The sequence below is a fragment of the Trichechus manatus genome, unplaced genomic scaffold, assembly GCF_000243295.1.
Source record: "Trichechus manatus latirostris isolate Lorelei unplaced genomic scaffold, TriManLat1.0 scaffold00127, whole genome shotgun sequence".
NCBI classification, from domain to species: domain Eukaryota; kingdom Metazoa; phylum Chordata; class Mammalia; order Sirenia; family Trichechidae; genus Trichechus; species Trichechus manatus.
This window is the reverse complement of record NW_004444063.1, coordinates 7,256,387-7,272,614: the sequence shown is the minus strand read 5'-3', so window position 1 is coordinate 7,272,614 and position 16,228 is coordinate 7,256,387. Positions and strand designations below refer to the sequence as shown.

The following is a 16,228-nucleotide window of genomic DNA, read 5'->3' as shown; positions in this document are numbered from 1 at the left end:
AGGTCACTGTAGCTAAAATCAGTGATTCTAATCTAGGATATATAACTTCTACTTCAGTATCAAACTCTCAAAAATTAGGCTTTTTGGCATTAAGATGTCTTTCTTTACTGTCCATGAAATGTAAAAGACTCTCTCTCCTCTTCCTGCTTTCCTAACAGTTTAAAAAAAAAAAAGAGCTACAGGTACTAGAAACTTAGCTATTAAAACCTCCCAGATATCTTTTATTTTATTGCCGTACTTTAAGTGAAAGTTTACAATTTGAGTTAGTCTCTCACACAAAAATTTATACATTGTTATGTGACCCTAGCTGCTCTCCCTATACTGTAACAGCACACTTCTCCTTTCCACCCGATTTCCCATGTCCATTCAACCAGCTCCTGACCCTCTCTGCCTTCTCATTTCACCTCTGGACAGAAGCTGCCCATTTAGTCTCATGTATCTACTTGAGCTAAGAAGCACACTCTTCACATGTATCATTTTATGTCCTGCAGTCCAGTCCAATCTTTGTCTGAAGACTTGGCCTCGGGAGTTGTTTTAGTTCTGGGCTGACAGAGAGTCTGGAGACCACGCTCTCTGGGGTACCTCCAGTCTCAGTCAGACCATTAAGTCTGGTCTTTTTACTAGAATTTGAGTTCTGCACCCCACTTTTCGTCTGCTCCATCAGGGACTCTCTGTCGTGTTTCCTGTCAGAGCAGTCATTGGTGGTAGCTAGGCACCATCTAGTTCTTCTGGTCTCAGGCTGATGTAGTCTCTGGTTTATGTGGCCCTTTCTGTCTCTTGGGCTAATACTTTCCTTGTGACTTTTGGGTTCTTCATTCTCCTTTACTCCAGGTGGGTTGGCACCAATTGATGCATCTTAGACAGCCACTTGCTTTTAAGACCCCAGACGCCACTCACCAAAGTAGGATGCAGAACATTTTCTTAATAAACTTTGTTATGCCAATTGACCTAAATGTCCCCTGAAAGCATGGTCCCCAGACCCCTGCCCCTGCTACTCTGTCCCTCGAAGTGTTTGATTGTATTCAGGAAACTTCTTAGCTTTGGTTTAGGCCAGTTGTACTGACTTCCCCTGTAGTGTGTGTTGTCCTTCCCTTCACCTAAGATAATTCTTGTCTACTATCTAGTTAGTGAATAACCCTCTTCCTTCCTCCCCACCCTTGTAACCATCAAAGAATCCTCCCTCCCCACCCTCGTAACCATCAAAGAATGTTTTCTTCTGTGTTTAAACCTTTTCTTGAGTTCCTATAATAGTGGTCTTATACAATATTTGTCCTTTTGTGACTGACTAAATTCACTCAGAATAATGCCTTCTAGATTCCTCCACGTTAGAAGATGTTTCACACATTCACTGTTGTTCTTTATTGTTGCATAGTATTCCATTGTGTGAACATACCATAATTTGTTTATCCATTCATCTGCTTATGGTCACCTCTCCGAAATCTTTTTACAGCATTTACAATTAACGGAGGCTCAAGAGAATTCCTCTTCTCTAGAGTAGCAATCTTGATGTCTCCAGAGAATTCTGACCTTGGGTTTACCCCTAAAGATTCTGGCTCTCCAAGGAGCCCTGTTCTGATTTAGCACCTGCAGAATCCATCTCTGGGATTTGCTTCCTACTGACTCAACCCCAGTCCTTCATTTATTAGGTTTTGGCATATGGCTCATGATTGTCACCAGGCCTGACCTTGCTTAGGTTTCGTTCTTCTTATCTTGACATTAACAGCCTGTAATACCTGTGCCCCACCACATGGCTGACCTAGGCTACTCTTTTCGGTAGGGTTAATTCCTCAGGGTATCTGAAAACTAAACAGCACAACCTAAAGAAGTGAACTCAGCATGGCACTGCAAAACTGAAAATCAGCCTGTCAACCTCAGATGAAAATGCATTCAAAATTTTACTTCTGGACATGGATTCTAGTAAATTAGAGAAACAGAAGACACATCTCCTGTTCTTGAACTAAATTCAACCGAGGATGCAACCTGGCCTCCACGAACTTTCAAATTTAAGGGAAGAGAAGACTTTATGAATTTATGCTGCAATCCCGAGAGCAGTTTGTTAGCATTTGTAAATTGCACATCTTATAATAACCCATTTCTCCCTGCATCCACGAGCACTTACGTATTGAGACTTCCACAGATACTGCTTCCAGTCCTTGCAGTAAAAACTTTGCTGAGCATAAGCTGTGGAGGGGAACTATGAACAGAAAGAAACAGATAGAGATCAAAACTAAAATACAATGATCTTTTGATTTATCATAAATAAAAATTTATAAGCCAGAGAGATTTCACAATTTAGGTACAAAAGTCATGAAACAGCATTAAGCCCATAAAAACAAAACAAAACCCACTGCCGCCGAGTCAATTCCGACTCATAGCGACCCTACAGGACAGAGTAGAACTGCCCCATAGGGTTTCCAAAGAGTGGCTGGTAGATTTGAACTGCCTACCCTTTGGTTAGCAGCCACTCGCTCAACTACTGCACCCCCAGGGCTCTATTAACCCCACAGAACATCTAAATTGAGTATCTGAGATACTCAATCTACGTGAAAATCATATTAAATTCTCTCATTCTCAACAAAGTTGAAAATTCTAAAATTGGATTCATTAAAAAATCAGAAAACTCCTCACCGGATCTGATGAATTTTTAGGGTAGATCCCTTGTAGCTCATTGCTACTGAGCCAAACATCATCTCTCCAAGCATATTGGCATCAGAAGAGCACCGAGAACCCTAAACATTAAAACAAAAAAAAAAATCACAAAATTTAAAACTTTGTGACTATTTTAAACATTAATACTTATTAAAAATTTCTGTGCTGTAGCTATTCTATATAAAGAGTGTACTATTTATTTTATTGTTGTACTTTAAGTGAAAGTTTACAATTTTAGTCTCTCATACAAAAATTTATACATACATTGTTATGGGACCCTAATTGCTCTCCCTATACTGTGACAGCACATTCCTCCTTTGCACCCCTGGTTTCCCGTGTCCCTTCAAACAGCTCCTGACCCTCTCTGCCTTCTCATCTCACCTCCAGACAGAAGCTTCCCATTTAGTCTCATGTATCTTCCTGAGCTAAGAAGCATACTCTTCACGAGTATCATTTTATGTCCCATAGTCCAGTCTAATCTTTGTCTGAAGAGTTGGCTTCGGGAATGGTTTTAGTGCTAGGCTGACAGAGAGTCCAGGGGCCATGCTTTCCGGGGTTCCTCCAGTCTCAGTCAGACCATTAAGTCTGGTTTTTTCACTAGAACTGGAGTTCTGCACCCCACTTTTCCTGTGTTCCAACAGTGATTCTCTGTTGTGTTTCCTGTCACGGTGGTCATTGGTGGTAACTAGGCACCATCTAGTTCTTCTGGTCTCAGGCTGATGAAGTCTCTGGTTTATGTGGCCCTTTCTGTCTCTTGGGCTAATACTCTCCTTGTGACTTTTGGGTTCTTCATTCTCCTTTACTCCAGGTGGGTTGGGACCAACTGATGCATCTTAGATGGCCTCTCGCTAGCTTTTAAGACCCCAGACGCCACTCACCAAAGTAGGATGCAGAATATTTTCTTAATTAACTTTGTTATGCCAGTTGACCTAGATGTCCCGAGAGCATGGTCCCCAGACCTCCGCTCCTGCTACTCTGTCCCTCAAAGTGTTTGGTTGTATTCAAGATACTTCTTAGCTTTGGTTTAGTCCAGTTGTGCTGACTTCCCCTGTAGTGTGTGTTGTCCTTCCCTTCACCTAAGACAATTCTTGTCTACTATCTAGTTAGTGAATAACCCTCTCCCTCCCTCCCCACCCTCATAACCATCGAAGAAATGTTTTCTTCTGTATTTAAACCTTTTCTTGATTCTTATAATAGTGGTCTTATACAATATTTGTCCTTTTGTGACTGACTAAATTCACTCAGCATAATGCCTTCCAGATTCCTCCATGTTATAAGGTGTTTCACAGATTGATCGTTGTTATCATTGTGTAGTATTCCATTGTGTGAATATACCATGATTTGTTTATCCATTCGTCCACTGATGGGCACCTAGGCTGTTTCTATCTTTTTGCTATTGTGAACAGTGCTGCAATGAACACGGGTGTGCATGTATATATTCGTGTGACGGCTCTTATTTCTCTAGGATATATTCCAAGGAGTGGGATTGCTGGATCGTATGTACTTCTATTTCTAGCTTTTTAAGGAAGCGCCAAATCAATTTCCAAAGTGCCTGTACCATTTTATATTCCCACCAACAGTGTGTAAGTGTTCCGGTCTCTCCACAGCCTCTCCAGTATTTATTATTATCATACTAGCCTTGTTGGGGTGAGATGGTATCTCATTGTAGTTTTGATTTGCATTTCTCTAATGGCTAATGGTCGTGAGCATTTCTTCATGTGTCTGTTAGCCGCCTGAATGTCTTCTTTGGGAAAGTGCCTGTTCATATCCTTTGCCCATTTTTTAATTGGGTTGTCTTTTTGTTGTTGAGGTTTTGCAGTAATCTTGTAGACTTTAGAGATTAGACGCTGATCAGATTTGTCACAGCCAAAATTTTTTTCCCAGTCTGTAGGTTGTCTTTTTACTCTTGGTGAAGTCTTTTGATGAGCAGAAGTGTTTGATTTTTAGGAGCTCCCAGTTATCTAGTTTCTCTTCTGGTGTTTGTGCATTGTTACTTATGGTTTGTATTCTATTTCTGTATAGAGTATTTTCTTTATATACTGATTCTGCACTGTACATACTGGTCTTCAACTTGATTTTATTCATTTTACAGTATGTCTTGCAGATCTAACCATACTGTTACATATAGTTCACTCCTTTTAAGCGCTACATAGTATGAAAATACCCGTTTATCAAGTCAATTCCTCTTACTAGTGGGCATTTAGGTCACCTCCAGGTTTTTGCTACTACAAATTGTGCTCCAATGAACATTCTTAACCACATCTTATGTATATGCAAATGTTTTTCTAGGATAGATTACAAAAAGTAGAATTCGCTGACTATGCAGAAAAATAATTTTCGTAACTCCTATTATGCAAAAGCAACATTCACAAAGGGGATAATTAATTTGTATCTATTTTGCTTTTTTTTAAAAAAAGATTTATTTGAAACATTAGAGTGTCTTGTTTTCAAAGAACTCTTGATCAAAAAGTTACTCCTTTCCACTATTCCGTAATTGTCCTCATAGGAGTCAGAAAAATAGCTAAAAATTGAACTCATCCATTTGGTAACTTTAGATGCTGAGGCAAACATCACTAATTGGCTATCAAGTATCTTTCTCTATTCCTTCCTTATTTTTTGAAGTCTAACTTTGTTCAGGGCAACAACATACCCAGCTGAAAAAATTGCATTTCACAGCCTGCCTTCAAGCTAGTGAATTCAGAGTTGGTTTCTACACTCAAAAGGACTGACTGATGGGGTAACAATTTCCAGAACTTCCCTATTTATATGCGTTTGATACAGGCCTGGTGGATGAGGTGTAAGTAGAAGTTACTGAAGATGGAGATGCCAATTTATGACCACAAGGCAACAAGTACACACTAACTCTGGCTAAGTAAAAAGATAAGGGGAGGCTTGGTCCCTGACGGCATCTTGAATCCCATATATCAGACCCACCTCTAGACCTGTTATGTGAGAAAAATAATCCCTATTTGTTCACACTACTGTTATAGACTTTGCAATGTAATTCCTAACTGATATAATTATATAATAAAACAACCAATGAGAAAGAGGACCTAAATAACTATCAAAGACAGTAAATAAGGATTATTCACAAATTTCATTAAAACATTCCAGCACAGAAAACAAGAATTAGAAGTTTCCTAAAATATTTAGACGATTCCTCTGATATTGACAGTAAAATGATGAGGATACCCATTTTATAACTGGAAACCAAGGAATGTATCTGCACACTATTTTTATATGTGATCCTTTTACTACTTTTGCCTGTTTACAGCCTTGACTCTTCCAATTCCTTGGGTAAAAGAAATCTATATATTTAATTTTTTCACCTTTCTTAAAAAAGACATTTTGAAATAGCAATACTTTTTATTATACACCATATTTCTATTATATATATATTTTTTTCATTTGCTTATTAGGGTTTTTTTGCTATATTCTTAATTTTGTTTTAATAAAGGCAGCAAAGTTAATTTTTAAGGAAAAAATCATTTCTAATACACTTAGGTTACTAAGAAGAAACAAATCATCTATTCTTGGGGTTTGGTTAAAATCAAATTTCTATTTCAAGGATAGAAGTTTCAGTACTGAGAACAATTTAAAACTGAGTTGAGTAATTTTTTAAATGATCAAGTAATATTAATAAAATCTTACTTGGCAACCTAAATTACTTTTGGCTAATGACAGAGAAGAGAGCCTCCCTTTACGAATTCAGTTTTACTGTAACGTAACTAGGTCCGATTTTATTTTGACTAAAAATATTATTTCTTATATTAAGCAAGCTATATAAATTTAAGTATCAAATAATTTATGGATTTTACTACTATAAATAGGAAAAAGTAGTCTCCAGAAAGCAAAATACAGTAAAATTACTGTTCCAATTTTATGAGACTGTATAATTTGTTTTATAGTATCTCTTCACCTGCTCTAATATATGTCAAATAGTTATGAATGTCACTGGCATGTTATGTATTTTAATGTGACCTAATCAACAATGAAAGTTGTAATTTAAAGACTGCTATTTATTACTTTAGGTACCTGGGTAGCATAAACGGTTCACGATTGGCTGCTAACCAAAAGGTTGGTGGTCTGAACCCACCCAGGAGCACCACAAAATAAAGGCCTGGAGATTCGCTTCTGTAAAGATTACAGCCAAGAAAACCCTGAGGAGCAGCTTTACTCTGTAACACATGAGGTTACCAGGAGTTAGAAGTGACTCAATGGTAATGTTTTTGTTGTTGTTGTTATTTATTATCTTTGCTGCTTTTTCAAAAAAGCCTTATTTAAAAGGTCTATTCTTTGCAAGTGCTGATTGCTGGAAGCTTAATCATCTGCATAAATCAAAGATAATGTTCTTGCTACTGAAATCACATTTTATCAAGTGTAGTGAACTATGCTACAATAACTCAATGCTTAATAATTTTTGCCTTTAAAAAAAAAAAAAAAGCAGGTTGCCAGGACTATACTAAACGTACTATCAGAATATATGGGCACATGACCTGAGAGTCTAGTTTAAAAAAGAAAACCTCTAGGGATTCTGATGCAAAACAGGATTACAATCACTCAGTGCTTCAGGGCTTCTACAACATGAATTAAAACACCAGTTGCCACGGAGTCAATTTCGACTCAAAGCAACCCGTAGGACAGGGCAGAACTGCCCCATAGGGTTTCCAAGGAGTGCCTGGTGGACTTGAACTGCCTACCTCTTGGTTAGCAGCCGAGCTCTTAACCACTGTGGATTAGTGTGCTGATATTCGTTTTTAACTGTATAATATAAAGAAGAAAGGCAACTCTGCACAATTCATCAAATTAGAAAACTTCCCAAACTATGCAAGTTAGTTAGTGTATGTCACTACGATGTTACATAGCATAGCACTATTAAAACCCATTAATAGCACTATGAAAACCCATTGCAGTCGAGACAATTCCAACTCATAGCAACCCTACAGGATAGAGCAGAACTGCCTCACAGGGCTTCCAAAGCCGTAATCTTTACAGAAGCAGACTGCCACATCTTTCTCCCATACAGCAGCTGGTGGGTTCAAACCAATGACCTTTCAGTTAGCAGCCGAGCACTTAACCATTGCGCCACCAGAACTCCTGATAGCAGTATTAGGAACTTGTTAACATATGCCTAAGGTAGAGGAGAAGTAGAGGCCAAGAGGCGAAAATATGTAATACCTCCTAACATCTGCATTTTAATAATTTCAGAGTTTTTTCACACATACTGTCTCACTGATAAGGTAAAAACCAAAACCAAACCCACTGCTTTAGAGTCGATTCTGACCCATCACGACCCTACAGGACAGCGTAGAACTGCCCCGTAGAGTTTCCAAGGCTGTAAATTTACGGAAGCAAACTGCCACATCTTTCTCCTGCTGTGCAGCTGGTGAGTTTCAAACACCAAACTTTTTGCTAGCAGCCAAGTGGTTTAACCACTGCACCACCAAGGCTCTCCCACTGGTAAGGTACAAGGATTGATTTCTATCAAAACACAATTACTTCATTACAAATAATTTAAAAGTCCAGGATTCTATTCTGGTACTGCTAAATATAAAAAACTTGTGATTCACGCAAGCTTGGATGACATAGTAGCCTCTCGTCAGGTGACCTCTGCTTAGTTTGAAACCAAAGATTAATCTTATGCAAAATGTAATAAGTTTATAAAGAAGTTTCTATGTAGTAACTGATTTGTTCAAGTCTGTATTTTAAAAGAAGAGTCACATTACCTTTAAAAAATAAAAATGTACATCTCTGATTGCATATACTTTCAATCATACTTAATTTTATATTATAGCTAGACTGTATTATTATTTTATACTTATTTCAAACTTCAATAATTAAAAGGTACGTAAAGTAAGAAATTACTATCCTAGGACCAAGAAATCTGATTTAAGAAATAAAAGGAGGAAAAAATACCCCTGTTAACTATCTGTCTATAGCACTCTGCACTTTCCCAATCCTAAAATTTAACAAATTTCATTAAGCTTGTTAAATTATCCACCTCACCAGCTACAATGTAAGCTCCAGGACAGTAAGGACTAGTTAATGTACATCTCCAGTCCCTAGGGTGGTGCATAGCACATGATTAGTGCGCAAAAATATTTGTGAATGAATGAGTAAATAAATGAGACCAGTGATCTTACCTGGTACTTAGGACACTGGTCTTTTATGTCAGAAGATGAAGTTACAGAACTATCCAAAGAGGAAGAACTGTCTCCTCCAGGTTTCAGTTGGCAGCATTTCCCAAAGACTTTGACTTGAGCATCACTACAGAGTTTCTGAAATACAGACATTATTCCCATTTTTAGTTTAATACATTTTTCACCATACACAAATTTAATCACAGCATAAAAATTCTTGGAAGAGCCAAGGTTGAAATAACTCAAAATAATATAAGCTTAATATAATGAACACTTAATTTTCTCCAGTCCTTTTTACTATTCGTCTCATAATTGTAATAATAATTATGGTGCTCATATTTTGTTTTCTCACCAACATTACTACATCACAGGAATTTTTCTATATTGCTAAGGCCCACACAATGTGCATTACTGGTGACTTAATAATATACTGCAGCAATTTTCAAATTTTTTAGTTTCAAAACCCTTTTATGCTCTAAAGCGTTATTGAGGACCCTAAAGATTTTTTGTTTACATAGGTAATATCTATCAATATTTTCCCATATTAGAAATTAAAATTGAGAAAGATTAAAAATATTTATTAATTCATTTAAAAATAACAATAGGCTCATTACAAGTTAATAACAACATTTTTATGAAAAAATAACTTTCTCTGGGGAGAGATGTAGGAATGGGAAGAGAAATACAAATGAGGTTTTTATGTTCATATATATACGTATATATGTATGTATTCAAGTGTTCACTAGCTAAAATTTTAATAATAAGAGTTGAGCTTAGAAACAAGTCTGTGCAGTCTAGCATGGAAGAAAAATATGTATTTCTTTTTATTTCTCTTTCTCTTCTCCCCCTCCTCAACAGGTTCTTGGAGCTTTCATTGCTCTCAACTACCCAATTAACAATCCACCAGGGTCTGTGATACTCCTAAAAGTATCCCAATGCTTTTCACAGTCAGCAGTGTGTCTATTCTTCCATGTAACAGCCCTTTCTGGTAGGCTTTCAGAAGACACAAGAATCTGACTAAAATTACAATTTTTTGAAAAGACTGATTGTTTTACAGTGCCATCATCACCAAGAGCATTATAAAAGAGGGCATTTGGTAATTCCAAAATCATCTCTAACCAAAAATTAACCAAACAGCATGGCAAGGTAAAAAGAATTAGAGCTTTAGAACTATACAGACCTCAATTTAAATCCTGACTCCTTGAGCAACTTACTTAACCTCTGTAAGCTTTAATTTGCTATTCAATGGGGAGAAAAGCCCTACCTGGCTAGTATACGCTTACAGAATTGTAGTTATAACTGCTTTTACAAAAAAGCTAAAGTAGGGAGCTAACATGATTGAATGCCTACTGTTATGGGTTAAACTGTGTCCCCAAAAAATATGTGTTGCAAATCCTAACAGCTATGCCTGTAGTTATAATCCCATTTGGCCATGGGTTGTCTTTGTTATGTTAATGAGGCAGGATTAGTGTAAGGTGTATCTGGAGTCAATTTCTTTTAAGACATAAAAGAAATTAAACAAGCAAGCAAGCAGAGGAAAAATGGGGTAAGATAGATGCCAAGACACATGGAAATCTCCAAAGAACCAGGAAGCAAAAGCTAAAGAGACAAGGACCTTCCTCCAGAGCCAATGGAGATAGAAAGCCTTTCCCTAGAGCCAGCATTCTGAGTTTGAACTTCTAGCCCCCTAAACTGTGAGAGATAAATTTCTGTTTGTTAAAGCCATCCACTGATGGTATTTCTGTTATAGCAGAACTAGGTAACAGACAGAATTTGATACTGGAAGAGTGGGTGCTACTCTAACAGATACATAAAATGTGGAAGCGGTTTTGGAATTGGGTAATGGTTAGAAGCTGGAAGAGTTTTAAGACATCTAATAGCAAAAGCCCAGATCGTCTTGAAGAGACTGTTGGTAGAATTATGTAAGTCAAAGGCAATTCTAGTGAGGGCTCGAAAGCGAGGAGATCTATAGAAAAAGTCTCTATCATCTTAGAGAATACGTACGGTGCCAGCAACAGAATGTTGCTAGAAATGTGGATGTTAAATGTGTTTCTGGTGAGGCTTTAAAAGAAAATGATGAACATGTGATTGGACAATGGAGGAAGGGCGATGCTTTTTATGCAGCGGCAAAGAACTCGTCTGGATTATGTTCAAATGTTTGGTGAAAGGTAGACCTTGTAAATGATGAACCCGGATATCTGGCTGATGAGATTTCTAAGCAAGATCTTAAAGGGGCCGCATGGTTTCTCCTTGCCACTCATAGTAAAACGCAAGAGGAAAGAGATGGAACTGTGCAAAATGAAAACAGAACTTAAAAGATTTGGAAGATTCTGTTGTATGAAGGCTACATGTCCTAAAATGTCCACCAAGGACAAGGCTACACAATCTTTTGTTAAAGAAATTAAGCTTGTGACTGATAGATCTAACCAACTACCACAGCAGAAAACTCATCAGCTTAAACTGACAGAGACAGAGAAAGAACGAAAGGAAACAACACTGTCTGCCTCTTGGAATTCTACAGGCAGGAAACAGGTCAAAGGAGCTACGTTTGTTGTCCTCCAAGAAAAGGACCATCCCTGGAGCAGCTCGGAGATCAGCAGAACTGTTGGAAAGAGCAGAGGAAGCAGGGCCTTCTCGGTTTCAAAGCATGGAGACATGGTCTCTTGGATCTCAAAAGTGGGGCCACAGATTCCTAGGTTTCAAAGAGTCGGATCTTCGCCAACTGGGTTCTGGAGTGTGGGGCTGCTGTTAAAATATGCCAGGGAGATGGGGCCACCAACCAAAGCTGAGGGGGCAGGGCTGCCATGCCCAAGGGGCAGAAGAATGAGGCCTGCCAGAGGCCAACAAGCTGGGGTCACCACTCAGCTGGACTAGGAGAATGGGGCTGCCTAAAGCCGAATGAGCAGAGTTACCGTCCCAGTGGGCCTGGAAGGCAGAGCTGAAGCCCAGGGCCAAAAGGCCTCCACCTAGAATCCAGAGAGCATGGCCAACCCTCACAGTCTGTAGGGCAGGGCCATTGTCGACAGGGTCTCAGAGAACAGAAGATTATTTTCAAGCCTTGAGAGTTAGTGTAGTTTGTTCTGCTGGGTCCTGGACTTGTTTGGTGCCCATTATCCTTCTTTCCCTTCAACTTCTCCCATTTGTAATGGAAATGTCTACCTTGTGCCCTTTCAACCACTGTATTTTGGAAACAGACAACTTATAGTGTAGATTTCACAGGTTCAAAGATGAAGAGGAATTTTGCCCCAGGATGGAACATGCCTAAAGCTGCACCCATATTTGATTTACATGATTCAGAAGATGAGATTTTGGACCTGGAGTTGATTTAAGACTTCTGGGATGATGTGATGAGGTGAATGCATTTTGCATATGGGAAGGACATGAATGTTGAGGGCCAAAGAGTAGAATGTTGTGGATTGAATGGTCCGCCAAAAATATATGTTGTAAATCCTATCCTCTATGCCTGTGGTTATAATCCCATTTGGGAATGGGTTGACTCTGTTATGTTAATGAGGCAGGACTGGTATAGGGTGTATCTTGAGTTAACCTCTTTTGAGACATAAGAGAGATTAAACAAACACAGAAGAAAGATGGGCTAAGATAGATGCCAAGATACATGGAGATCTCTAAGGAACCAGAAGCTGAAAAGACAAGGACCTTCCTCCAAGAGCTGACAGACAGAAAACCTTCCCCTAGAGCCAGCACTCTGAATTCGGACTTCTAGCTTCCTACATTGAAAGAAAATAAATTTCCGTTTGTTAAATACATCCACTTGTGGTATTTCTATTACAGCAGCACTAGATAACTAAGATACCTACTACGGGGTCAGGGACATCACTAAATATTTCCATTTATATTATTTCATTTCAACACTCACTGAAAATATTTTGAGGTTGGTACCTTGGCCACATCTTAATATTTTATTACTTAATGATCACGATTAAAATGCTAGGCCTTTTCTCTAATACTCAGAGATATACAGATACTCATTTTTCTGATGAGTAATCTGAAGCCCACTGATGTTAGGTAACTTCACCAAACTTACAAGATCTAGTTAAGACTATGATCTACTTGCAGTTAAATCTCAGTCTGCTTGATTTACCTACCACTGCAAACCATTTTACAGTCAACAAGCAATTAAATACTATATATACCAAGCACTAGGGAAAAGGGGTGACTAAAACCGACACAATACTCCTCTTCATGGAATTAGCAATCAAACGGGAGAGAGACATTCAACAAATAATTACACAAGTATGTAATTTTTACATGATATAAAAATATATACTTCAAATACTTCTAATAAAATTAATAATAATGATAACAGTAGCTAACTTACATAGCACTGACTATCTGCCGGGTACTATTTTATTTAACATATATTTACTCTTTTCTTCCTCACAATGACTCTATGAAGTAGTGTTATTAGTATTCCCATTTTACAGATAAAGAGGTTAAGGAACAAACAGTTTAAGAGAACTGCCAAAAAATACTTAGGCTGGGGAGATCAAGTAAGTGACATTTAAGGTGAGACATAAAAAAATATAGGAATTAGGTGAAAAAGGAAGAATGGGAAGGCTAGAAGGACATTCCAGGCCAAGAGAACATATATACGTGAAATCTGCAAGTCAAAAACGCAGCTCTCTAGAGCGAGAAAAAGGGCAGACATACTCAGTTCCAGAACTGAGGATAAAAGCACGTGCATGCACGCACACACTATATACAGCTTTCTCCCACTACCTTCCCAGCTGTTCACAGCTTCTTTTCTCCTTCCGATTCTGAAGTCATGACTTCTCTGAAATCAAACAGCAGCAACTGCAGTAGCAGATGGGCCTGTACTAGGTACAATTAGCAACTCTCATATAGGCACAGGTCTTCTATGAGCAGAAATAGTAGGAAATTGTAGGAAAAAAGGGTTCAGTTTTCGTTTTTTACTTTCATTCCTAAGTGAAGGGATGCCGTAAAAACAACAAATAAAACCCTCTATGCATAAGAAAAAAATTATAAACAACCCAATCAAAAAATGGGCAAAAGACTTAATAGACATTCCACAAAAGAGAATATTCAAATGGCAAGCGAGTACATAAAAAGACACTCAACCTCATTAGCCATTAGCCACTGCCGTCGAGTCAATCTCGACTCATAGAGACCCTGTAGGACAGAGCAGAACTGCCCCATAGGGTTTCCAGGGAGCACCTGGTGGATTCAAACTGCTGACCTTTTGGTTAGCAGTGGAACTCTTAACCACTACGCCACCAGGGTTTTCCATTAGCCATTAGGGATATGCAAATCAAAACTATAATGAGATACCATCTCACCCCCATTAGGAGAGCAATGATCAAAAAAACTGGAAAACAGTAGGTGTTGGAGAGGTTGTGGAGAAACTGGAATCCTCATCCACTGCTGGCAGGAATGCAAAATAGAACTAAAGCCACTGTGGAAAACAGTCTGGCGGTTCCTCAAAAAGTTGAACATAAAACTACCATATGACCCAGCAAACCCAATCCTAGGTATATACCCAGAAGAAGTGAAAGCAGGAACACAAACAGAACCTGTACAGCAATGTCCACTGCAGCACTTTTCACAAGAGCCAAAATATGAAAACAACCTAAATGTCCATCAACAGATGAAAAGATAAACAAAATGTGGCATATACATACAATGGAATATTACTCAGTCGTAAAGAGAAATGAAGTCCTGATGCACACCACAACATGGATTAACCTTGAAAACATTATGCTGAGCCAAATCAGTAAGTCACAAAAGGACAAATACTATATGATCCCACTTATATGAAATAAGCACATATACTGTTGTTAGGTGCCACTGAGTTGGTTCCGACTCATAGCAACCCTACGTACAACAGAACAAAACACTACCCAGTCCTGCACCGTCCTCATAATCTTTGCTATGCTTGAGCTCATTGTTGCAGCCACCGTGTCAAACCATTTCGTTGAGGGTCTTCCTATTTTTCACTGACCCTCCACTTTACCAAGCATGATATCCTTCTGCAGGGACTAGTCCCTCCTGATAACATGTCCGAAGTATGTGAGATGAAGCTTCACCATCCTTGCTTCTAAGGAGCATTCTGGCTGTACTTCTTACAAGACAGCAAATATACAGAAACCAAAAATAATTAGTGGTTACCACGGGTGAGAGGGAGGGGAAACAGGGGAGTTTTGGCTTAGGGTGAATTAAGTTTATGTCAATGGTGATGGAAAAATTTGGAAAAGGATAGTGAGAATGGTTGCACAACATAAAAATTTAATCAATAATACTGAATTACACATTTAAAAAATGTTTTAAAAAATCTGGAAGGACTAGCTCATCCTCATTACCCTTCTTTTTCAGTTCTCCAACCAATTTTTGCTAATTTATTTTTCCACTTCAACTTTAGAATCCACTATCTACTTCCAGATATGTCCCCTCCCCACCAAAAAAGAAAGTTGGCATTTTTTAATGGTATAGCATTGTTTTATAAATCAACTTAAAAACAACTGACAACTTTATGATAATGAGAATTAAGCAAAAACATATTTCGTCTTTCCATTTGTTCAAGTAAGCTTTTTTTGTCCATCAGGAGACAAATTTCTCCGCATATTGGTTTTGTTAAAAGACACTTTATTGGCATAATTGTTATTTTAAATGAGGTCTTCATTTCCCTCGTGAAGTCCCTGGGTGACGTAATGGTTAAGCACTCGGCTACTATCTGAAAAGTGGGCAGTTCGAATCCACTCAGAGGTGGAAGAAAGGGCTGGTGATCTACTTCTGAAAAATCACAACCACCAAAAACCTTATGGAGCACAGTGCTACTCTGAAACACACGGGGTGGCCATGAGTCGGAATTAACACAAAGCAACTGGTTTGGTTCCTTTTTTTTTTCAGTTTTTTGCTTCCCTCATATCTTCTAAGGGAGTCCCTGTGGCACAATGGTTAAGCACTTGGCTGCTAACTGATAAAGGTTGGCGGTTTGAACCCACCCAGCCACTCCACGGGAGAAAGATCTGTCAATGTGCTTCCATAAAGAGTACAGCCTAGGAAATCCTATAGGGCAGTTCTGCTTTGTCACATGGGGTTGCTATGAATCAAAAATCAACTCAATAGCATCTAACAACATATTTTCTAACTGGGAGCTATTTGTATATATTGAGCCTACTGATTTCTGTGTATTAACTTTTAATTCCCACTATCTAACCAAATCCCACGTTCCAAATTTGATACAATAATGAAGACCCACAATGAACACTTACATACTGCTTCAGAGAATACAAAACTCTCACACTTTGTAATCTGTATTCATATTTTCAAAGTTATACAAATCTGCTGATGTACATCTTTATCTTTGCACATACCCAATGAACACTGAAACTGAACATATAACTTCACTAGAATTCATGAAATAGCACTGCATTATCATTAACACAAAAACAATTTCTAGG

The 16,228-nt window shown here is 38.3% G+C and overlaps 1 protein-coding gene across 3 annotated transcripts in view; it reads right to left on the bottom strand.

Annotated features, from left to right (window-relative positions):
* FNIP1 (folliculin interacting protein 1) overlaps positions 1-16,228 on the bottom strand; it is a 159,597-nt gene that overhangs the window by 59,387 nt on the left and 83,982 nt on the right. For all 3 annotated transcript variants that reach the window (XM_004384755.2, XM_004384756.3, XM_023739017.1), the window contains 3 exons: positions 8,793-8,927; positions 2,629-2,729; positions 2,120-2,194 (listed from right to left, as the gene is read on the bottom strand). In XM_004384755.2, the coding sequence (XP_004384812.1) occupies positions 2,120-2,194; positions 2,629-2,729; positions 8,793-8,927 (311 nt within the window). The remainder of the gene's footprint in view (positions 1-2,119; positions 2,195-2,628; positions 2,730-8,792; positions 8,928-16,228) is intronic.